The sequence below is a fragment of the Bactrocera latifrons genome, unplaced genomic scaffold (genome assembly GCF_001853355.1).
Source record: "Bactrocera latifrons isolate USDA-ARS-PBARC rearing strain unplaced genomic scaffold, ASM185335v1 scaffold_152, whole genome shotgun sequence".
NCBI lineage: Eukaryota > Metazoa > Arthropoda > Insecta > Diptera > Tephritidae > Bactrocera > Bactrocera latifrons.
The window spans coordinates 535493-562307 of record NW_017534986.1 but is presented as its reverse complement, the minus strand read 5'-3'; the positions used below and the strand labels follow the sequence as shown (position 1 = coordinate 562307).

At 37.8% G+C, this 26815-nt stretch overlaps 1 protein-coding gene across 1 annotated transcript in view; it reads right to left on the bottom strand.

The window, feature by feature from the left end:
• The window catches only part of LOC108965980, a 138457-nt gene that overhangs the window by 26379 nt on the left and 85263 nt on the right, over positions 1–26815 (bottom strand). The window contains exon 3 of the mRNA XM_018928671.1: positions 19883–20091. Coding sequence (XP_018784216.1) covers positions 19883–20091 — 209 coding nt within the window. The remainder of the gene's footprint in view (positions 1–19882; positions 20092–26815) is intronic.

Here is a 26815-nt window from a genome sequence, read left to right as displayed (position 1 = left end):
GTAAGCACACAGTCATTACAGTCAACAGCAGACTTGCCGATTTGCTTGGAATTTTTCCAGAAGATGCTGCAAATGGTGGCAGAGGATGGAAACATGTTGAACTGTCTTTTCATGTCTGACGAGGCCAATTCGATTTAAACGACAACATAAACAAACAAAATTGTCGAATATCGAGTGCTTCCAACCCACAGATACTCCATGAGACGGAAGTACATCCACTTCGTGTCACAGTGTGGTGTGCAGTTTTATCACGCTGCATTGTCGGGCCCTACTTCTTCGAAGAAAACGGTCACACCGTTATGGTTACTGGATACCGTTACTTGAGCATGTTGAGAGAGTTTTTCTATCCAGAACTACGCCGAATGAGAATTTCTTTCAACTCTGTGTGGTTTCAGCAAGATGGTGCAGCTCCTTACATAGCCCAACCTGATATGACAGAATTGCGACGAAAATTTCCCAATAAGCTGATATCCAGAAACTCCATATTCAATTGGCTACCCAGGTCGCCTGACCTTACTGCACCTGACTTTTTCTCGTGGGGTTGTTGCAAATAGGAAGTTTATAAAGCAAAGCCAACAAATTTGAATGAACTAAGGCAATCCATTCGAGAAACAATTATCAACTCTAAAAGCAGTAATGAACAACTTTTTGGTAAGATGCCGCACATGCATCAACGAGCAGGGGGATATTTAAATTCCATTATTTTTAAAACTAATTAAGCTATATTTAATAAAATTGAATGAAATTTAACATGAATAAAAGAAAAATGAATTCTATACACTGAAAAAAAAAATTATTTGAGTTTCTTAATGTAGCAAAATTCATCGGCCACCCTGTATAAATAACCTTCCGATATTTTTTTTAATTGTATTTTTTTCTTTTAATGAAAAACTTTGATTCTGCTTATGGATTAGTGTTACTTGGTCTTTCAAATTTTTTTACATCAAGTCGAGAATATGATATCAGTAAATGGCCTACCGCCTCCACAGTTGATTATCATTTGGCATGTTCCATCACTTTGGCTATAACTTCCGGTGATAGGTTCTCACATTCTTGACGGATATTGTCTTTAAGAGCTGCAAGAGTCTGAGGCTTGTTGACATAGACCCGCGACTTCAAAAAGCCCCACAAAAAGAAGTCTGGAGCGGACAAATCTGGCGATCTTGCTGGCCAGTGCAAAAAAAAAAAAATTCGTTGATCATTGCTCTGTAGCGCTCACCACTCACAGTAACCGTTTGTCCCGCGACGTCTTCGAAGAAACGAGGTCCAATGACTCCTCCAGCGAAAACAGCGCACCTACAGTGACTTTGAGCGGGTGTAATGGCTTTTCGTGGGTTACACGCGGACTTTCAGTGCCAAAGAAGCGAAAATTTTGCTTATTTAGGTACCCGGTAAGTTGGAAATGGGCTCATCACTCATGATTATTTTTGATGAAAAATCACCTTCCTCTTGGTGGTGATTAAGGATGGCTTGAGCGTATGTTAGATGTGATTGCCGGTCAGCAGCTAACAGCTGATGCACCGTCTGGACTTTGTACGGAAACATCTTCAAATATTTTACCAAAATTCGCTGTAAACACCGTCGACTGATACTCATTTGCGTGGCACGTCGTTTGGTTTATGTCGACGGCGTTTCCATGACATCCTCGGCAACAGCAGCAATATTCTTTGCAGAACGGCTACTTCGGGGTCTGCCACGCCTGCATCTCGTGTTGTGATAGYCTCTTCGAGGCGAGCGGTAACACGTTGCAGTGTTTCACCAGTAGGCGTCGGGCGACTAGGAAATCTGCGACGAAATTCTCGTTGTGCCAAGGTCACCGACCGATTATTGGTCAAATAAATAGTCACCAATAACTCGCCTTCTGGAGCAGTGTAGTGTACCATTGTAAATTTACGTGTACTTCGAATGTGTTTACTACACAAACGTGAAAACAGAACTGACATTAGGAGTCAATTGCAAAATTTATAGCATCATCTGATAGGAGGATTACTTTTGCCTTATGAAATGTGTTATGTATATGGGGTATGAAATGATATATTTGTGATTATGTAGGAACTAAGGACCATTACTCATAGGCGATATATCGTATAGAGGGTGCTGAACGAATTTTATATCGACAGCATAATAGAATTMGAGATCAACAACTACGGCTATTTAAAAATATGCAAGTAAGTAAACRAAGCAGTTCAAAAAGTTAGGAACGTCCCAAAAACTTCTCAAACACTGAAGCTTATAACTTCAGTTTTACATTCTATTATTCTATCTAATCTATACAGAATAGAAATCTACCTTTTGATTATTTAACACAGAAGAAAATCGTAAATTATTTGGTAAATTATTTCTTTGCAAGATATGGTCGGACGAAAGCATGCCCGTTGATTGGAATCTATGTATTCTCTACACAATTGAAAAAAAGGGGAACCCGGAAACGGATAAGACTCGTTAATATCGCATATAAGGACTTATCGAGCGTAGTGTGTGAAATACTGAAGTCCACCGACAACAAACTGATTTATTCTTATCAATGTRCCTTTAGACATGGAAAGTCTACAAACGACTGACATTCACCATGCGTTAAATTTTGGGAAAGAGCCGTGAGAAGAGAATCGACACACACMMCCAYTTTGTCGATTTTAAAGCCGTCTTCGACARCACGAAAATGARCTTCCTCTAAGCCGCTTTGTCTCGACTTTAACCGCGTAAACGTTGTATAAGCCAGTAAAGAGAAGAAGAATTCATCTCAAGTTTATCTGCGTAGGCACGGGTCTTCGCTTAAACCCACAAAGCACAGTCCAGTAGTGTTCAATTGCATGATCTCGGAGGTACAGGCTTACGAAGCGTGATAATGCGCTCACCAAAACTTTCCTTCCATAAATTGATTGTTTCGTTGGCTGTATGGTATATAATTCCGTCTTACTGGAATTGGCGTCCACATCAACATACTCCAATTTAGGCACGAAAAAGTCATTAATCGTGGCTCTATAGCGTATCCCATTGACTATAATATTATGCTTTATTCAACTTTGAAGAAATATGCCACCAAGCAGTGACTTTTCACTATCATCACTTCAAATGCGGCAATTTTCTTTAATAACAACATACATAGCTTCATCGCTGATCAAAATATTTATGTGAAAAATGCCTAATTGTCATTGACTTAAATTTTTTAGGTTGTTTTGTTTCATATTCTGGTCTAATTTATTTTGCATAGCTGTATACCCCCAAAGGTTTATTGTAAAGATTGTGACAAGTTATGAAATATTTGTATTTGCCTTAAGAGCTTGCATTTATTATTTACTTTAAACAAGCATCTATTGATAACAATTGATAACGGTTGTGCAGTAGGTACATATGTACTTGGTAATTGAGCGAAAACAAAGTATTATAGCAAAAGCTAATTCTAACATAACTTTACCTAATAACTCCTGATAACACGTGCTGACACGCCCACATTGATTCATTGTGCTGTTGGGTTTTCCCCGAAATTACTCATTGTGGAGAGATTACACACATGACTGTAAAAAAATACCCTAGAAGTTAGTATCTATATCAAAATAATATTCTAACGAATAATTCCAAGAAAATACTCTACTTGTATATGTATATATGTATGTATTAGTCCTACAACTACATTCTTTTAYCTTATTCATATTGTAGACCGCCATACATTTCTATATCGCTTACTAGCTAAGTGCTTATTTTTATACCCTCAACAGGGTAGATTAAGTTTACTGAGATGCTTGTTATGCTCAGAAAGAAACGTCGGACATTATATAATGTATACTTGTATATATAGACGTTTTTATTTTATGAGAATGACCTGATGATTCGATTTAGATAGCGGTCTGAAAGTTTGAACATGTTTCTACCAGGAGCCAGCTCATTTATCGGAACCGACATATTGGAAAATAAATGACCTTTCGAACAGTTGTTTTACGGAAAACAACGAAATTTAGCTAAGATTATTATGTAAGCATTGCTACAATTTCCGATACTGTTCAGATCGGAACACTATAGGTTATAGTTGCCATTCAAATGGACCGATCAAAATTCAGATAATATAAAAAATGCACTAGAATTTCATTCCAGCTTCGGTGCAGCCTCAGTTGACGTTCCTTCTTGTTGTATTGTGCACTGGGCATAAAAATGCCTCACACTCAGGCGCCCTCATCTATTTATATATTTTGATTTGTTTATCAAATATAGCGATATCTTCAAATTATATTACCATAGCAAACCAAAAGAGTTCACTATCATTTTCACTCATCATCACTTCCAGARCATAATTGATATTAATACACATATTTCTATTTTGACTACTTAGTTTTAAGGCGGCTAAAAAGCGAAACGTCGCTGGCTGTGTAAACTTGCGAAATAATTTTGTTAACCTCTGATTTGTTAAAAAAAAGTTAATAAAAAAGATGGAAAGTCGCGTCACAATTGAAAACGTGCAGCCAACCACAAATCCAATGTTTCTRAGATATCCGCCACAGAGTGTGCCACCAGCAGACACCCGGTTCCAAAGTTTTCGAAGAAATGCACCACAAATGTACTCGGCGGGATCAGGTAAATYATTCAATATTTTCAACGTGATGAGTTTATATCGATAGTGATTTCGTTAATGGCTTCCCCTGTGGCTTGTATGCAGTATTTCGCACATCCTAAATCGTTTTTCATCGCCTCTTTACTACAATTCATACTTATATGGAATGAATTTTCCTTGAACTTTTGCTTGAAATGGCTATTTGAGTGAATCATAAAGTTTCTGTGAGCTCGTCTTGTGTTGGTCAACACATTTCATTGAGTAATACTTCCAGCCCCTTAAGTTGAAGTTTTTTTCCATCCATGAAGGTTTTCGTCTTCCAAGCCAAAATTGATTCTTTAAATCGTACAAACTCCTTTGAAACGGTTGATCACCATAAGCTTCCACCAAAATATGAATACTTTCGAATGAGGTTGTCTTCATACATATTAATATCTCTCTGCATATAAGTTATTGGAGGGATAACCGACCAAAGTGCTTAAAGTTAGTTACATTTATGAAGTGGTTAGGAGGATTAGGTGAATTATAAATGTATAAAATTTTACTTTATGTAATTTATATATATATTTTATAACAATATTGAGGCATAACTGACGAGTTTTATATTTCAAGCGCTCTTGATTTCTAGTACTTCCGTACTTATTTTCCATATATCTTTTGGCTTGATGAATATTAAAATGTACTTGCTTTATCGAAGATCTTTATTGGTAGTCCCAGAAAGTGAAATTATTATTATTTTTGCGCAGATGAGAAATAAATTTTGATTCAACCAAAATGTGTCTAAATAATATTAGGTTGTCAAAAATAGTATTTTCCATTGATCATAAAATTTTTTTTGATGACTCATGCCCATCATTCGGATTGATCGATGCTACGGCTGCTACTATGCCGGTCTCTTTCGACCAATTGAGCGATTTTATCGCAATTTTCGACGACAGGCCTTCCAGAGCGTGGCACATTTTCGACCACCTCTACACCAGAACGAAAACTTTGAAACCATTGTTGTGCGATGGAATTGAAAACTGTATCGGGTCCATAAACTGCACAAATTGTATTGGCGGCTTGAAATGCATTTTTGCCTTTATCGTAGTAGTACTGTAAAATATGTCGTATTTTCTCTTTATTTTGTTTCATGTTTGCGACGCTATAACTCACGAACGACTTAAAAGAAACGACAATCAATCGTGATAGCGCGTGAAATGAGCTTTCCAAAAAGATATAGCAAGACCCGGTGCGACGAATAAAACTAGAACTACGCGCTCTCAGCGCCAACTAGCGAAAATACCGCAAGACTTTTATATTGTTATCCACTTATAATAAATATACTCAAACTTGTTGTAAAAGCTCGTGCTAATGGGAGTACAAGAGGTTTTTATGTATATCATTATAAACAAATTAATTTTGTCACAGTCACTTTTATCTCGTTAAAAACGGCTATACCAAGTATTTGTTTTCAAGGCATCAGTCGCAACTGGTCGCTTGGCCTATCGCTGTAAATTGATCACCAATAGACAGATCATTTACTTGAAAGATACTGAATCTCCAAAAATGCCAACTCATGTGTTGACTTTGTCAATTGGTGTGACAGCAATCTCTATAGACAATTTTTTACTTTTAAAAGCAACACTACAAGGTGCGTTCGAAAGTAAACAGGACATCTTGAATCYAGCGCCCCCTGGTGGCGTCTTCTATATCTCAACTGGTGCATTAGAATTTGCTATCTTTATCGATTGTCCAGTGAATTTATGACATTTCATTGATTGCAAGTGCAGTTATTGCGTTTTAAGTGTCAGTATGTTTGTGTTATCGGTGCGAAAATGAGMTTCGAACAAAGAGCCCACGTTAAATCTTGTTTTAAAATTGGTAAAACTTTTATCAAAACGATTCAATTGATGAAACAAATTTATAGCAATGATTGCCTATCCCAAAGTAAAGTGCACGAGTGGTTTTAACGTTTTCAAAGTAGTTGAAACTAAACTGAAAAAAACATGTAAATCTAGACGTAATGGAATACGGAAGTTTCACAAAACAAAATAATGTGGGCCAAGTTTTGAGAATCTTTCGAGAACATCTTTTGTAGTGACTTCAATGTCACGAAGTGTGTGCCGCAACGTCAGGCCGATTAAACTATCTTGAAGCATGTTCGTCCTAAGCAACGTTTTCATTCTGCGAAGTGTGGAAAAGGGGCGTTCAGGGCTAGCATGTGTCACAAGAAGTGTGCAAAATATGCGAAGAATGAGTTATGGATATAGGTCTACAYCRCAGTTSTYCAACGTTTCTAATGCAGTAGTCGGTAACTTGTTGTCTTTTCTCTCTGCCTCCAATGACACTACTAGTGATCAAGTTCATATTTGAGTTTCAAACGTAGCACGGCGTTACCCAAATGGCCTTTGAATCTATCTCTCAAGCAGTCAAGAGCATTTTCCTTTTTTTTTTTTGATTTTTAAAGCACATCCTGGAAGCAGTAAACTCAGTTGAAACCCTCCAAAACCTTTCTAGAAAAGAGCGTCTTCCAATCTTCGCTGATTGTATCCAACAGAGGAAAGTTCACTGAGAGCTTGCAGTATTCTTTGCAAGTGCTCACGCAGAAATTTTCCGTTTTTCTTGGTCGCTTGCGGTTTTAGATTTTTCTTCGTCAATTTTCAGTTCTGAAGCCACTTTTTCGTGTCTGAATAAAGGGATCGAAAATGTTMTTTACCTTTTTATCTTCGATTTCGCAACGTCATAAGCAACGTATCTATTACATTTATAGCTTATTATGCCGGAAAACTTGAAGCATCGCACCTTAATCTTGCCTTCCGTTGGCACAGTTTTCGCTTTTTTCTGAGCAGCTTCACCGAGTGAATTCTGCTTCTTATTTTGACTGTTCGTTAGGTCTTGGTGTATACCAGTAACGCATTTTCTCGATTTATTTTCTTTACCACGTTCTAAAACTCAAACGATCTTTGGCATGAATATCGCCTGGAGTTGTGGCCTGCTTCATATACAGGATTTTCAAACAGACACACATATAACGATTTGCTGGTATATTGCGGCTATTATCGGTGCAATAGTATCTTCCCTCGCCCTTAAATGCATACAAAAGAGGCTTATTTACGTGAGTATGATTTGTTTTTCAAATGCAAAGTAATTTAATAAGCATTTTAACTTTTTCCAGTTATTTTCCTCTGTATTGACGCTGATCGGTGGCACACTCTTTCTGACAATATACGATTTATACGGCGGTATTGCCGCAGCTCGTTACTTAAATGGCTTTACAGTGGGTCTCGTCTTCGTGCCCATGTTGGTACTGATCGGTGAATCGGTGATTTTCGAYAAGCGTGGTAAATTTGCCGCACTGTTTGAGATGGGTAGTTTCGCTTTAGGTATCTTTCTACAAACACTATTCACAGCTGCATACTATGAATTCACACCAACTATTTACAACGAATTTGGAGCCACACAGGTGCATGGTATCACTGTTATCGTTTGCGTTGCTCTCTCATGCTTTTTTTCGTACTTCTTCTTCATTGAATCATCCGTCTATCATTTATTGCGCAATAACGAGAATGAAGCCATCGAATGCTTGCGTCGTCTGCAGCACCCATCTATTTGCACACACGAAACACACCAGCAATTCGACGAGCTCAAGCGTTATATTGATGTTAACGAAGGCATTGATGGTTTGGCCGTGCTAGCCTTGTTGAAGTGTGCTTGTATCGCGCCTTGGTGTCACTAGCCTTCTCGCCACTCACAATTATAGCCCTAATTCTGGCCTCTTCAATAAACGTTGGTCTAAGGGATACTTGGCCATTGGTCATATTCGGTTTGTTCTTTTGGCTCAGCACTTTGGTTCCAGCTTGTATCATGGACACAGTAGGTCGCAAAAAAGTTTTGCTGGTTTTGGTGCGTTGGTTTCCGGTGTCATGGCATTTGTCATTGGTGGGATTTTCTATGATCCTATAAACCTTTACTCTTCGTCCCAAATGGCTATAGTCATGTAYATGCTCTTCATATCGGCATTCTTTGCGGGCTTCTTCAGTGCTTCGTCTTTGGCTTATCTAACGGAAGCATTCCCATTGCACTTGAAACACTTCTATATTGCTGCAGCTTTCGTAGTCCAAATGCTGGTGTTACTCATAATTGGCGTGTGTACCTTTGATASTGACAGCCTTGAGGCTTATTACATTACATCCGGCGACTTTTATGTGGCCTTCTTCGCTGTAGGCATCGTCTTTTTGCCCGAGACAAAGCAAATTAGTTTACGCAATGCTCAGAGCAAATTCACAACGTTAATGAACGGTTGCTAGTAATTTGAAATATTATATAAGTATGTATAGTACATAGAAATTAAAAATGTGAATATATTATTCTATTGAAAAATTTTTGTATATGATATTTTTGTTAATAATAAATTCTAATGCGACAAATATAAGTTTAGATTCCATTTGTTTAGCATAGTGTGATAGTAGTTGAATAACAGTAAACGTAACTTAATGAGAACTATAAATGTAGCAATGTCCGAACCAAACAAACCACAAATTATTATACTCATATATGTATGCGGTATAAAATCACCCGTWAGTTCGAAAATATTTATAWTAGGTGTATGGCGCTTAAGGGAKAATTGATCCGATTCAACATATTGGGGATTATTATTATCAGGAAAGGATTTTCTCCGAATTTCAATTATATGTCTCATACATTSACCGACTTTTYTTTATAACGTCAACTGTAAGCACTGGGGTCYGCATGTTCGGTACCTMGGAKYCTTAACAGTTTCAGTTCGATTYGRAAAAGTTTTRGTCATAAGWTGGCACACTTCAAACGCATTATTCAAGTTTTATCCCGTATGTACCGAATTTGGTTGATATCGGTCGAGTAGCTGCCGAGATATAGATTTTTAGCGAAATGTGGGCGGGGCCACCACTATTGTACAAAGTACGCCATCACTATTTGTACCCCCTGTTCTATCCAGCATCCAAAATATTATGTCTCTGATACATTTAGTTATTTATTAATTGCATTTTAAGTAGTGTTTTTAAGAAAACCGCTTTATGTAGAAGGAGTGGGCTGGGTTTTTGTTCAAGTGTTAATAAAATTTTAAACTTATTAGGGAACGGGTCATGCCRAATTTTTAAATATTTTCAAACGAACTGTTGCAAGAATGTAATAACGTCATTGTTTGCGATAAAAGAGTTGTACCGTAGGAGTTGCTTTATTAAGGCAACTAATTTTTTGCTTAAGAGGGCCACATTAAACTGAACCGTATATTTAAAAAATARTTCAATGAYGATTTGRCGTAACTGCTGGTGATTCATGGATWAACTCYGTATTCGAAAGGATCAGAAGCGTGCGTAATATGAGCTAAATATTTTTTGAACACTTTAACTGGAATATGGTTCTTATCAGAACAACCTATTAAATAGTGGCTTGATTAATTCACGGCCGCCAAACCAGTGCTGTTTTTTCGGCTAGCTACTTAAATCAAACGAAAACTAGACACATTAAAGTAGGTAACTCTAAATTCAAAACTTAACTACCTGTAGACTTCTACGCAATAGATGTGTTGAGAAGAATGAATASATTGAGGAATAATTAGTAAGCTTGGTCTGCATGCATTTTTCAGCGGGTATGAATGCTTTAAATTTCCAATCTGTAGAAGGTAGCGTTGAGTTGGTCCCTACCGATATTATAACGATGAACAAAATAATTGGCAATAAACGACGGTAATTTTCCGCTCATCATGYAGAGCGTTGCAACAGCGCTGGTCCTTACCTAGTCACAATATGTTCCTCCCAACGAAGTCAATTTCTTCCTCTTCCTTTGCTTCCCCCGGGTGGTATTGCGTCGAATACTTTCATTGTTGGAGTATTTTCGTCCATAGCCGCAGTCYTTTAATTCGCTGAACTATGTCCTTGTCGTAGTATAACGTAGCATAACGGGGATAATGAGTGACTTATTGAATTTGGTCTTTGTCCGTCGAGAAAGGAATTTACTTTACAATTACCTACTTAGTCCGAAGTAGCACCTGTTGGCAAAAATTATTCTGTGTTGGATTTCGAGGCTGACGTCCTTTTTGGTATTGATGCTGGTTCCAAGATAGATGAAACTATCCACAACTTCGATGTTATGACTGTCAACAGTAACTTGGGAGCCAAGTCGCGAGTRCGACGACTGTTTGTATGATGACACGAGACATTTCGTCTTGCCCTCGTTGGGCACGCTTTCGTCAGACCATATTTTACAAAGAAATTGATGCATGCTCCTTATCAATTCTCGCCGCCGTATGTGAATAGCTAGGCCGGCAATCTAACGGCAACCGCCGCTTTGTTGTTCTTCAGGTAGGTAATAGATATTCGAACTTCTACATGGTCGGGCAATGGAACATCTGTTTCATCATCATCGTTTGGGAAATCATTCGTTTGGGTATACATTCATTGCCATTCAGCAGGCTGGATAAGTGTTCCCTCCATAATTTTAGCATCGGTTACCATATCATCTCTGGGGGTTGTACAAGAGTATGCTCCGTATCTTTATGTAGAATTTTCGAGCATACTCTTGGTATCTATCCGATCTCGCACGTGCTGTCTGTTGTCTGTCCGCTGTGTCACGGCACTTCTCATCGTATCAGCTGTTCTTTGGCATTGTCCGTAAGGAGCTTGAAATGCCGTCCCTTATACATAATTGTTGATGAGTGCTCACTGTAAGGAGGAGTGCAAGCCGAGTGAAAAATCGTTCGGCTGTCTGTTGTGATTGCAGCTTCTCGAACCTTCCCTGTGTTTGTTGACGTACACTTTTTCTGCGTAGGGACGGGTGCGAATCTTGGCTGTAATAAGATATTGGTTCGAATACCCTTTACAAGGAGGTAAAAAGTCCCAGTATGGGAACCTTCAAAGCTCAACGGGATTGAGTTAASTATTAAGGTTCCAGGTCACATTAAAAGAGAGTGGATAGCACAGGAGCATGCGACTCATCAGCCGAACTTCAAAAATGGCTAAGGAATTGGGAGACGGAATCTATTGCTAGGAAGTAGATCTCAGGCGACCCTTCTGTTTTTCGAAGACTGCGGTATCTTCCTGGCGAAAGTCTTGCAGTCAGGAAAGCGGCTGAGATAGCTAATAACACAGGAAACAATATAAAAGAGATGATTATATACATTAGAGAATGTCCTTTTTAGCATGTAGATGTAGCGTTGATGAGATTTCCAAGTACTGAAAATACAGCAGTCACTAAAAAGGATATATGTACAATGAGATYTCCGAAAGGGCTGACCGACGGATCAGAGTAAAATGGTATGCAAAGATCTCCAAGAGTATGTGTTAAGTTGCTTAAGAGAAAACTCGTAAGGCTTTTACATACCTGCTCTCGAAAGAACTGTCGCAATTTTGTCGGCCGCTTGACAAGTCACAACCTACTGCCGAGCCGGATAGGCAGCTTAATGACAATGCATACAGAAAGTGCACTGAAGGTGAGACAGAACACCTCCTATACCTCTGTCCAGTACTATCTAGAACTCAGTCTAGGAGTTTCTCAGCTCAAAAGATTAGACGAAGTATCCAACTTARATCAAGTCGGTCTCAAAGCTGACGACGATGATGAATACTTGACCTCAAATTAAACAGAACCTCCATCTGGTAGTGCTAATACCACGTAGGTCTATGTAAGATGTAACAGCCAAACAGTATAACATAACCTAACCTTAGTATCAAATCGGTTAAATAGATTGTGAAATATGAGAATTCACTTTGATTAGAGACTAATCACTTTCTGTAGGCGGGGTAGTTTTTCGTTACAAACGAGGTTGAATTTCGACATTACTAACAAAATATATTAGCAAAACTGACATGCCTATGTTCAAGCTAACGATATGCTCATTAAATTGTTCCAAACCATCACCTTTATTTAAAGCTTTGTTTTTCACTTTTAAAAAAAAAAAAAAAAAAAAAAAAAAAAAAAAAAAAAGATTTGCTTAAAAAATATTCAAAACACGCACCTAATGTTAGGTGCTGTCGAAACTAAGGCCTTCCTTATTTGTTGGTGTCCAAATTAACCATTGGTTATGACAACTGGCGCTAATAGCAAACATTATACGGAAACCCCTCAAGAGAATATTTTAATACAAATTGACGATAAATGACAAACGTGTAAATAATATAACAGCAGGGTGAGAGGTATCCCGCAGGCGCCTTCATTTATCTTTGACAGCTCGGTGGTCAGACGACCACAGAATAAATTAGTATTGGTATCTAAAGTAAAGGTGCTCTTCGTAGTGAAGCCATAGGCGACAAATGGCAGACACGCACTAACCATTTGTACGCATACATGAGTAATATCGTAAATGATTCACAAACTAAGCATGCGGTCTTCTCACATATCACAATCATAGCCAATCGTATGATACGAACTAGTGTTATACAAGACACGTTGATAACCGGTTGCTAACCAGTTGCTTTACAATAAGTGCCTGTTAGTCAAATATGTTTGAAATACAATTTACAAAAAAAAAAAAAAAAAAAAAAAAATTATTATTTTCACAATGAAACAAGTAAGGAAGGGCTAAGTTCGGGTGTCACCGGACATTTTATACTCTCGCATGATAAAGTGATAATCGAGATTTCAGGTGTGGTTGTGAACCGATTTCACCCATATTTGGTACATGTCATCAGGGTATTAAGAAAATATTATATGCCGAATTTCATTGAAATCGTTCGAGTGCTTCCTGAGATATGGGTTTTGGTCCATAAGTGGGCGACGCCACGCCCATATTCAATTTTTAAAAAAAGCCTGGATGCAGCTTCCTTCTGACATTTCTTCCGTAAAATTTAGTGTTTCTGATGTTTTTTGTTAGTCGGTTAACGCATTTTTGGTGATTTTCAACATAACCTTTGTATGGGAGGTGAGCGTGGTTATTATCCGATTTTTTCCATTTTCGAACTGTATATGGAAATGCCTAAAAGAAACGACTCTATACAGTTTGGTTGAACAGCTATAGTAGTTTTCGAGATACGTACAAAAAAGTTAGTAGGGGGCGGCGCCACGCCCACTTTCCCAAAAAAATTACGTCCAAATATGCCCCTCCCTAATGAGATTCTTTGTGCCAAATTTAATTTTAATATCTTTATTTATGGCTTAGTTATGACACTTTATAGGTTTTCGGTTTTCGCCATTTTCTGGGCGTGGCAGTGGGCCGATTTTGCCTATTTTCGAACTTAACCTTCTTATGGAGCCAAGAAATAAGTGTACCAAGTTTCATCATGATCTCAATTTTTACTCAAGTTACAGCTTGCACGGCCGGACGGACAGACGGACAGACATCCGGATTTCAACTCTACTCGTCACCCTGATCACTTTGGTATATATAACCCTATATCTGACTCTTTCAGTTTTAGGACTTACAAACAACCGTTATGTGGTCAAAACTATAATACTCTCTTTAGCAACTTTGTTGTGAGAGTATAAAAAAATTGACCAAATTGGTCCAGGAGTTGTTGAGTTGTGCGCTTAGCAATATATTTTCCGATTAATTTTTATACGTAAGATTTAAATTGATCACCCATTCTCAACAAAGTTTCAGTTATGCTATTTATTATCTTGTATTGATGAAGGGGTATTTGAAACTTGAATATTTTAATAACTAATCAATAAATTTGTGGCCCTTCGTAGAATACAATTGAAGGATTGAAGGATTAATAGCGGTCTTATTTTAAATATTTTCCATCTAATGGAAATTATCTAAAGTGTCTCATCCATCTAATGGAAATTGTCTAAGTGAGTCTCAGCCTCCCTTATCATAAAACGCAGCTACACCACATTTCAACACCCCAAATTGGCAGACAAAATCATCCTAAACGAACAACTTACCACACTCACCACTCACCACTCTCCTTCCACATCACTACACATCACACCAATATACTCAAATATGACACCACATTACCAACCAGAACACAACAACTTTCACAAATGGGACTGACAACTCCAGCCGCCTTCACTTCGCTTTTTTCCCATTTTTTCCGGCTATTCGCAGCATCTCGGATTTTCCCGTCCAGCAAAATACATTTTTTCCACCGCCGATTGGTGTACTCTATAATTTTGAAATCTTTTACATCGATTGGAGTCAACAACAAAATCAAATTGATCAAATTGATAATTGATAATTTTTTTTTATAAAAATTAGTTTCGGTAAAATTAGATTAGATTAGTTTCAGGTGAAATTAGATTCATTGCTTTAAAAAAAAAATGCTTGTTTACATTTTTTTCTCTTTGTAGTGTCCAAATTAGCTGTGATAATATAATAAGTTTCCCTTGTTGACATATAGATTAGTGGGATAAACTACTCAACAGCCGAAATCGTGTGATTAAGTGTCGGTCTGAACATGGTATAGCATAGGCTGTTCTTACGGCCGTTGATGATTTATAAAAAAGACGTTTTTGAYATTGAAAAATTTACATTGTTTAATATTTATTAAAAGAAGACATCGTGATGATGTATTTCGTTATAAAAGTCGTCTAGTTTCCGKTTAATGGAAATAATGGACGTTTTCATTGATTTGGGAAGTCAATTACCAAGTGAATTCAAATGCTATCACGTCTCTTAAATAGGTGGTTTGCCAATATCAGATTATGGACTTTTGGCACGTAAGCCTCCATAGTAGATGTCTGAATACTTGGCTCATTTAAATCTGAGCTTATGAAAGTCTAAGGGAATGTGCTGTTCGATTTTCAACCTCTTGCAGTAGTGTGAGCATGTGTTATAATCTATACGCTGACTCCATAACGTATACCAAAGATAGCTCTTGGTTTTGTTATATTTAACATTACAAATTACATGCGTTTGTTTTTTATTTCCTTTGTGGGTTTCCCTAGAATCGATGTTTTTGTCTCGATTAACATATGCTTGGGAGCAAGATGTAGACACTTTTGTATGTAATATAATATGATGCTATTTATATCGATTCCGTCTGCTCAAGCCCAGCAGGAAATGTGACCGTGACATTGTRAGCGGCATAATAAGAATGCTTTCGTAGCTGTGAACCGCCCAGAATGTCTTACCTGGCTTGTTGGAGATGACTGATTTAATATTATTTTCGTGTCGAAAAATTCAAATCAATTGTTGTCATTGCGTACGTTTATTGTCTGCTACACTCGCCGCCCACCCCCTGTCTCTGGCCACATTTATTATCGTTTAAGCGTGAATGACACTTCCGCTTTGATGTGAGGCCACAAATGTTGCTGTTGGTGTTTRTAGGTGGGCACAGTGTGGAGCCTGTTTGAGTCCTTATGCTGCCAGTGGCACTAATGATTTATTTGTGTGGGCGCTTTGCTACATAACAGCTTTTAGCGACGTCAGCAAGAACAGCAACAATAATAATAGTAACGGCAACAATGAAACCAATAATATAAATTACAACCAATGTGCCTTTTCCTCTTCACTGATTTGATTTGTCTTCTTTCCATATCTYTGTTCGGTGTGCCTTGTGAACGATTTCTTTTTCACACCATTTCGTTTTTTTTTCTGCATTTKCCTCGCCAGTCAGCATGTAAATACACGAGTATTTTGATTTGGCAATAAATTTCGAATAGACGCAGACGCACGGGCCTCGCGCCTAAATATTTATTGATTGTTTTCGACTTGTTTTTCTTCGTTTTTCGCACTCATTTCATATGGAAGGCAAACCGATGGCTGATTTGTAATAAATGGGCGCATTAAAGCGCGCAAGTTGCAGGATACTTAAAGTTAATAGGCAATTTAGGAAGCACTGATTTGCATGGATGGTATATAGATTTATGCAAGTTGGAGACGAACGCTTAAGCAGATGTTAAACAAATTTTATTATCGATAGAATTTTTTAATTTATGTGCTAAATAGATCTGCGCCGGTTAGGGTAACTCTGTTGTAAAAATAAAAATAATAAAACAAAATTAATTTATGYAACTTTTAAGGATGTCTGAATTTGTGTAGTGGATTATTCAGAAAAAAACGGGGGCTGCCTTTTCGACTAATAACTGTAATTCAGAGTGTCTCATAAAMAGTTGAGAGAACAGCTACTATTTGCGAAATACCGGTACTATATCAGGATTATAATAACATGTAGGTTTTGATCGGTGATCAGTTAAAATGCACTGGCTTAAGCAAATAGCTACTAYGGTTCTCTTCCCCGAATCATGGAGAACTTTTCAGTACTTTGGCAAGCGAGCACAATTTAAAAGAACATCACATTACTGAGGTTCTGACTGACGATCTGGTACTGTGACTCAAATTTCCTTATAAAGGATCGCAAATTATTTGTGGGATTATTGCTGGTAGTAAAACTTCGTCGCCGAGTCTTGGCACCCCGACGGAAATGAAGGAGGATGTGATCACAGATGTCTTCTAAGAGCGCTTGGAGCGCACCTATRAGAGCTGCCCTGGCAACGATCGTGTTGAGCGACTGCAACGCCAGCATGGACAAAGAAGTTTCCTTTGGCACAACCCAAATGGGTTGAGGCTGATCGACTTCGGTGTGCGGATCGATCATGCTGTGGTAGACAGAAGGCATGTCTACAGAGTTTTAAACGTGTGTTCGCTCCAAGACCCTATCATCGACTCAAACCACTACTTCTTGCAGCCAAGATACGCACCCGCCCCTGTGCAGCGAAAACCGCACGTCARCAAACACAAAAAAGGTTGGACGTCGAAAAGCTTCAATCACAATGGACAGCCGAATGATTTTCTACTCGACTTGCACCCCTGCTATTGGAGAGCACATCAGCAACTTGGTATAAGGGAACTGTGGGTCGGTATTTCAAGCTTCTTATGTACCGCTGCAAGTGAAATCATACGTTTTCGGAAAGGTCGAAGAAACGGGTAATGAAGAATGTCGTATTTTAGTGATACGCATATACGACAGGATAAGGTTCGGAAACTCTACGAAAAGATGCGGCGACTAGCAAAAGGTTTCAATACCGAAGCATATTCTTCTAGAACCCTCAGAGGTGATCAGTGTCTGATGTTYAGAGCATACTGCACATCCTGAGGGAACATTTCTCCAGCATGAACGCAACGAAAGTGTAGTGTAACGTGGAACAGAGGTGTGCTCTGCCCAATCCACAAAAAGGATGACCCTAAAATCTTGCCAATTGTCGTGGAAGAAGCCGTTTTAATAGCGACATATAATAATCATATAACGTCTTATCGATTGTACCTGGAGCGTGTGAAAGACTGAAGCTCAACGTCAACAAACTAATAGGACCTTATCAGTCCTGCTTCAGACCCTCAAAATCTACTATCAAGCAGTTCTGTGGAAGGAAGATCGATACACACCACTTCTACATCGCCGTATTCGACAGAATGAAGAGGCGTTACCTTTATGCCGCTATGTCTCCATTTGTTATATGACTTCATAAATCTRTTTCTGGAGAAAATATTATCAGCTGCAGAGCAAAATAGAGAAGATACAATATTTTATARGGGTAAATAGATTGATATCATTGGCTTCAATAACCATGCCGTTAGGTCTGCTTTCTCCAGACTGGATAACGTAATATCTCCTGCTGTCAAACAAAGAGTCAGCGCGTTCGCAAATTGGATTACAAGTCACTATTGACGGTCTCAATCTTTAAGTTGTTCGAAATTTTGTCTATCTTAGGCAGCATCAACACCAACAACAATTCATCCTTGAAATCCTCTTCGGACTAAGTGGACAATTGAAAACTCTGTAGGTCACTTATTATTACCGGACTGCTACATGGTGCAGAGGCATGGATCATSGCAACATCTGATGAGTCGACGTTACGACGTTCTGCGAAAGAYTTATGGTTCTTTGCGTAATGGCCAGTACGAATACCGCATTGGATGGAACGATGAGCTGTATGAGATATACAACGCCATTGGCATAGTTCAGCGAATCAAGAGACAGCGGCAGCGCTAGCTAGGTCCTGTTGTCCAGATGTAAGAGAACAGACCCGCTTTGAAGGTTTTCGATTCAGTAYCTGCCGGTGAAAACAGGAGAAGAGGAAGGCCTCCACTCCGTTGGAGAGATCAGGTAGATATGTATATGGCAGACACCTGGCTTCGCTTGGAATATCCAATTGGCGCCAAATAGCGAAAAGAAGAAACGACTCGCTACTTTATAACTACATAAGCGGTGCCTATGCAAGTATAGAACAATAATATATGTTATATAATTATAGAGTTATATATAGTTTGAAATATTTCCCAAGCAATGTTGAAGAAAATCCGGCTATTGGCCTTGTGTGGARTTTAATATCATTTCGAATAGACTAGTTAGAGACAAATTAAAACATTATAGCGACCGCACTTAAATTGCCATCAATTTGCTGTAATTTATGTAGTCATGTTTGGCTTAGCTTAGTGTTCTGTAGACTAACCTCAGATATTTCAAGTATAAAAATGGGTATGCGGCTCTGCCGTAAACACTTAGATTTTCATGATATTAGTCAGTCAATTAAGAAGTATATCAAATCAATATATTTCAAATAGTGAAAGAAATTGTTATGTCTGTTATGGAGAACTGTTCTTATTCGATAAAACTRACGAAGGAAATTTACATATGCATTGTCACAAAGAAAAAAAAAAAAATAAAAAATTTAGTTTGAGGAAAAAGAAAAAATCACATGGAGCCAAATTTGGTAAATGTGATGGTTGATCGATGGTACTCATTGCATTTTTTGGCTTTAACACACGGTCACAAATGCGGGTTGATGTGAGAGTGCATAATCCATGAATTGTTCTCCCACATTTCTGGTTCTTTTCGAAGTAGACACTCCAAATAAAACTCCTATTGACCGTCTGTCCCTCCAGAAAAAATTCATGATATACCAAACCACGAAAAATAGATGCACCTTGGTTATTGGGCGGGTTTGGCTAGTTTTTTGGTTTCGGGTCATTTTTTCCGATGATTGTTCACTTGCTTGCACGTTAAACTCATAAGCTATGTCTCATCGGTAGTTATAATGAATGTGGGATCGGAATTCGCACGATCAATTAAGAGCAAAGAGACGGTATTCTTTTAGTAAAAAAATCGGGTTTATCGGGACGAGTCGCGGGAGAACGCGCATGATACCCAAAATATCCACCAAAATCATTCGAACGGACCCGCGAGAGATTTCGAGCTCTCTTGCCATCTCTCTAACACTTTCCTGACGACCATATTATTTCACAATATAAATTATTGTTTTARTTTAAGGTTTAGTGCAGCGATTTAGTATGGACTTTWCTAAACTSAAAGKAATTCAATTTGCCACCGGTAATATWTAGATCTGACGATATGTATATGTGATTATAAATCATAGATATGTACATAKGTATGTTATGTTTGAATATTCATATGGCGATTCGTTGGTAAATTTACTTACCGCCCACTGTCATGTTGGCCGTTTTATCGATCAATTTGAATTCGGGCGCATCACCGGATACCTCGCACCGATACGAACCGGACGAATGGACATTCAGTTTCTCCAGCTCGACATTGCAGATGAATTGATTGCAGTGCGATGAGCCATCAGCAATGGTGACACCTTTGACGGGAAACCAATTTGTAGTTGGCGGCGTGAGCGGTGAATATCTGAAAGCAAAAAAGAAGTAACTACTACAGTACAACAAAATTTGTTAAAATTGTAAGTGAGAAAAACGTAGGCAAAGAAGTGAATGACTGACTGAACGATTGAACGAATGTATGTAGGTAAGTATGTAGGTGTGATGTAGTTGTAGGGCTGGTGTCCGTGCATTTATGCTTGGGTGCATAAATGACTGCTGGAGTAAGTGAATGACTGATTGCCTGCATGATTAATGACTACATACCCACACACACACACTTATGCAAATATCCACTTCTACCTGCTCTCTGACTTGAGTGGAGAAGTTGGCCAAATGCTGTGAAAATTGCCCAGTCAGCACTACGAAAATTGATGTCATTTCAACATCTCTTCCTCACATTATACGCCATCAGCCTCCATTAGAGCGCCTCCTCGCCCACACACTGATGATGAATGAATGCATAAGAAAATTTGCATTCAAAAGAGGAAATTGCATATAAAAAATAGAGAAACCGTGTGCGCATGTGAGAATGAGTTCAAAAAAATCAAAAAGCTAAGCGTTAAAAAGAGTTTTTGTTTCTGTTGCAAATGACTTTGGAAATTTTTCGATGGCGAGGGGTATAAAATTAACTTCATGAAAGGCTGCAGAAATCCGAATTCGATTGCTTGCGGAAATATGCAAATGATTTGCACATTTAAAAACCTTTGTAATAAAAGCATGGAGTATATTAGATTAGGTATATTTTGTAGAACAACTTCGGCATACGGCCCCATCACTTAAGCTTTGTTAAATGAGAGTGCCATTTTCATCGTGTTTCGATGCCCCTAATTCAATGCTTTCGCTGTTAGTATGAATTAAAACCTGATAAATTCCATTAGAACAATAAAAATATTTACAATTAAATTCGAGATGTATATTAGGTTAAATAAAAATATATAGGATTGAACTATACTTAAAATKTAACTTATTGAATATGTCAAAAACTGCAGTAATAGGTGTTAAGGTTGGTTGTAGAGCCTTGCTGGAAGGAAGTCGCTAGTCTGTGTGTCAGAATCCTGAAAGTGATTGTCATTTTTGCTTGGCATTAACAGGAAGATTTCCGAAAATAAAATTCAAATAAAACAATATATCTGAACATCTCATCTGCAAACAGAGCATTCCCGCATGGTGAAGGAACTTTATTTTCAATACAGCTAACATAATATCGAGCATAGCAAAATTACAGATTCAACTGCCCAGAGTTGGTAATTCGTGCAACTTTGTGTCGGTTTTGCACCACGTTTATTCTWGTTGATAATGCGCATTTTCAGAGACGACAAGCAGTGCGCAATGAAGACGATATTTCTGCTGTGGAACGAGTATCGAAGAAGATCCGAATGAGTCCATCCGCTATCGCGCGAAAATTGGAGCTGTGCCCATTCACTTTATGRAAGATTCTAGTTTGGAAGGATCTTGTTATGGAGGCTTATATAATCCAAATGGTGTAAGTATTGAAATCGAATGACCCTCGAACGCGTCGCAAATTCGGTGAATGGGCTCGAAACGAAATCGCCAGTTATTATTATTATTTTTGCCACAAAATTGTCTTCAGCGATGAAACTTAAGACCTGGCTACACTTAGAATCTCCAATTGACGCCAAACATCGAAAAGGAAACACGACTGGCGCGCTGTTGTAAACTAAGCTATTACAGCGTAAGTGGTTTCTACGCCATTAAATAAGAAGAATTATGAACCTACGTTTGGTATTGTAGAAATTTCAGGATATTATTACGCCTCGAACTCAGAGTTTGTCGAGGAGTGCCCAACCAATCGAGTGCCTTTGTGATAAGACTAGTATGGGTACCAGGCSATACCGGAGGATGCTTTAAAGCTGAACTGCTATCGGTAGAATGGGAGCGGGTCGGYGCTTCTGTATCCATTTGTGTCGCAAACGTGTTTTTGCCCTCAATAAGGCTTGCYTACGCTATTTGAAACAACTCAACACTTACTTCTTGACTCTTCCGTGTTTGAGAGGTCAAGGCTTGGGGGCGCATACCTTCAAASWTTTCACCGAACTGGCGAGGTTTGTTTCTTATTATAAGCTATGGCTTTAAAATGAGTGAAGTTCACGTGTGATCTTTGATCAGCTATCTTACATAATCGGTAAAGTAGGGCCCGATATATGTAAGGGTTTTCGACCATGCTCCGAGGCGCATTTTAGTAGTTTTAACAAAATTGCTGTAAGGAGATTGGGTTCCTTTATTATATCTTGAATGTTTTAAAACTTCTGTTTTCTGTGGCGTTTCCCACTTCAAAAAGAAAGTATTTCCACCATAATCAACTCGCCTTGGCCGAGGAACATGTGTTTCAAGTTTTTTTAAAATACTTTTTACTCAAGTTATTTTACTTGCAATGACAGATGGACGGACGGACAGTCACTCGAAATTCAACTCTTTTTGTCATCCTAATCATTTATATAAGTATATATCTCCATATCTAGTGACATAAATAATCGATAGGTGAGCAAAACTATTATACTCTGTAGAAACATGTCACAAATTTCTAAAAGTAAATGTGACTTTGATCCACGAGGCTTGGGTACTGTAGTATATGTGCATTTCTTGTAGTAATAAGAAATATGTATAGGTATAACTAAATCTAAAAAAGTTCTTCATAAACGGACTTTCTTTTGATCGATCAGTTTGTGGTAAGTAAAGTTACTTTTTTKAATAGCCTTTTTTGACAGATCACGCCTGAGTCGTGTCAGGCTGTTATTTTTGATCATTAGTGTTWGGCATTATGGTCCGTGTAATTGGCCTACTAAGCRTACTATTGGCAATATCATCACMCATCTGGGGATCCAGCATTCATTATTGGATAATGYTCGAGCGAATAGATGACGTCCAGCACGGAGTGAAGAAATTATAGCAGCCGTAGCTGAGAGTGTACACGAAGGCCATGGAGTGTCGATTCGGCTCCGCTCGCAGCAATTCGGACTGACGTTTGGAACGAGTATGTGCATTTTCCGTCGTGATTTTAAATTGTAAGCATATAAAGCTTGTGCAAGAACTGAAGCTGATCGACCTTCCCAAGCGACATCGCTTCGTTCTATGGGGTTTTGAAAAGTTCCAAGAAGATTCGACGTTTTCGAGCCAACTTTTGTTCAGCGATGAGTCCCATTTATGGATCAATGTAAATAAGCATAATTTTCGCTTTTCGTACGAAGAGCAACCGAACGAAATTCAAAGCCGCCATTTCATCTAGAAAAAACAACGGTTTGATGTGGTATGTGATACCTGAAATTGAAGCTCRTGATCTTGGCGATATTTGATTTCAACAAGACATAGCCCACACATCGCATCAATCAAGGGATTTATTTAAAGAGCACTTCGGTGAGCAGATAATTTCASGTTTTGGACCGGACCATCGTTATACTTWTACGCGAGAGATAACCTTCAAAAAGTAAATGACAAAAAATGTTCTTTCGAATGATAGTAAATATTTCCCATTAAATTTGAAGTTTATGTGTTTTTTTTTTTTTAAAGTAGGGAACCCCGAAATGAGGAACTAGTTTGCGAAAATACTTTTTTAGCAAACTATTGTGATTGGTTCATTTAACTTTAGTTATGCTATCTTAACAGCAAAAACATATAGGTGAGAAATTCTTGTAACCTCGATTTMTTGGTGAGTGAACAATCTCAAGCTTTTTTGAGAAAAGTTAGTTACTTGGGAATGCGTGAAAAATAAATTGCCTGTACCGAAAAAATAACGACCGATCGCGATTGCTCTTCTTACATAACTGAATTCTTTATTTCAGGAATTTTATGACTTAGCCTAAACCTTRACCTAACTGCTTAAACTAACGGGACGCGTAAGTATGCATTTCGTTACATTGTGGTAGAAAATTATGTTGAGTATATGAAACAGTATTATTAGGGTGAGTACTTTATATAAAATAAACTTTAACATATTAATTCAAATATTTAATATAAAATGTATTYATATACGTTAGTTTAGTATTATATTTAAAAATAGCATTTACGTTTAATAGGTGTCGCTTGACTCTATAAAAGTTGCGTGACCTTCAATGCTTTGGTGGAATAAGCACCCAAAAGGTGAAAGGAGTAATTTCAATATTCTGAGCCCCAGTCAATGCTTATGTAGCATACTTCTCTAAATTGGAACAAATTTCTTAATTAGGGACACTTTTAGAATTATTAACCGTATACAAATAATAACAATTTTTTAAAATTTGGAGTTGTATTTTTAGTATATTTTTTTGCAGCATTTAACGAAATTACCACCGCTTTGAAAGCTTTCATTTGGCCGCAATTTTTTGCTTGATAGCTGACGGGTTTTTATAGTTTTAAGTACGGTTTAGGGATTTTGCGATGTCATTCTGCTTTATTTCTCTTCTTTGTTGCGGGCATGGCCATTTGTTGTTGATAACTGCACAATAGCGGAATTAAAAAATGGGGTATTTTAATTGAAATTGATTTTTGGCTTAGTTGGCCGCGTATAAATTTACATAAAACCCGACGAAATGTTACAAATACATTTGGGATACACATACACACACACACACGTTCTGATTCCCTGTAGGAAACGCGCTGTAAGAGTACAAGGTCGCCAGGCATATTTCCGGCAATGTGAGGTAGCTGTATTTTCTTCATACACCGACTCGGTTGTAAGCAGCCAGCAATTTCCTACAGGAAATACATCAGCGCATTTGTRTTGGTGTGGCACCATTTTTATTTCGTGCTTGAATGTGTCATTCGATAAAGCCAATTAATTGGACCACTCAATGTTGGCCATTGTTTGTAGAGTGGGAATTTCGCAAAACATATATTCGGAATGGTTTTTAAATGGCTCGTTGCGTTGTGAGCTCTCTGATTGTGGTTGCCTGCTGGTGACCTGATTGCGATTAAAAAAGTTGGTGCTTTGATATTGACAATTTGAGATTAGCAGCGGCACTGGTTGAATATTGAAAACAAATGCAGTTTATAAATTTTTTCAATTTTTTAAATTTTGAAAAAGTGTGGCTTATAGTTTAAGAGGATTTATTTAAGCTTACTGAAAGAGCAAAATCAAAAAAATATAATACAAGCCTTAATAAATTCCAAGAGTTATTTAAAATAGTTAACGTAGTATGTGTTTCATGATTTCAATTATCAAGTTTTTATGTTGTGTAATTTTTAATTATTACAAGTTCTTAAAATATAAAAAAAAAAAACAAAGTACAAATGTTAACTCTATGTAGATTTAATATGCCTAGTAATTTTTGGTTTAAAAATATCACGCAATTCGGATTTTAACGAGTTTCAGTAATTTTAATTTGATTATCTTTAAATCTCATGCATGCACTCTAGGAAACTCAATAAAAAACATCAAAAAAGTAATAAGTTAGAGATTAACCAAGTATTATATGGGGACAGAATTTTTGTGTAGAAACCTCAAACAAAATATACTGTTATGGTTAGTTTTGTGCRCCATGAAAGTTGTACCAAGTCAATGGASAGGACAAGGCAAATGAAAGTGCGATTTGATCCCTCTACTTTGATAAAAGCTCAGATAATTAGGACTGGTAAGAACGGCGGTCCATTGTGATAAATAAACCCTTTCAAGTTCAGGAACGAAAATACTCTCAAAAATCGAAAACAAGTCGCACACAAGGTTGTGGCGACTGATATCAAATCGGACTATACAAGTATGGTTAGATACGTCGTATGACTGCCGAGATGTTCCAACCTCAATTTTTCAAAAACTGAATAATGGAGGGTTGATGGAAGTTTCKATTTCACTTTTCAACCCATAACTTTCAACTTGAAAACAATTTCTTCTTATTTGAAATTAATGAACGTAGGACGGCAGCTTTTGGAGTTACACATCTTGCTTTCACTGAATCCTCAATGGGTGCTAAGGTGTATGCATTCGATATTCTAAAATAAAGCTAACACAAAAGATCCACGAAATTTTTACTTCAAAATTACTTTTGGTTTCAAAATACGAAACTCGAAAGATCGCGCTCACAATCCAAACCTTTGCTTGCTTTATAACGTTAGGTGGAATTCGCACAGAAATCTCCTATATTAAATGAGGCATCTGTCGCAATGTGTTCCACACTGTGTTCGGTCATACTGCAAAACAAGTCACTCTGCACATGACGGCAGAGGGGTATGGCAGCCTGATATGGTCTCAAACTCCACATTTGACCTGTTAATTCACATACCATGGCGAAACGCTCCTGGAAAGGGCTAAGAGTGATAAGTGTTTCCAGCAAACGCCTAAGTTGCGCTGAGCTAAACTGACTTTGAGAGCGTACAACCTCAAATAGTGCAAAATATGGTTCCCTAGAGGTAAATTCAAGCTCCTTGTCTCAATATATACCTGTAATTGCAGGCTCAAGAAACACCTAAGAAAATGGTCTTAGTTTCATTTGAAATATGTGCTACTTAGCAATCTGCAGACGCTGTAACAAGGCCCTGAGACAATGTACGCTTGCAGGGAACGCATCAACTCCATAACACCCAACTTGTTTCGTGAATTTATAAGGTGCTGGGCATATTATATTCTAATTTACAAGCATTGATTGTGCTTAATGGCTAGCTGCGTGCCAGTTATCTGTTGTTTACTAAAGCTGTTAACATATAACATCGTGCTTTAATTTTTTAAGCTTCAACTGCTATTTTGCCAAATTGTTTAATGTGTTTATAACAATTTTTCATCGATTTCACTACAATTTCGTTATTTTAATACAATTTTTTGTAGCAAA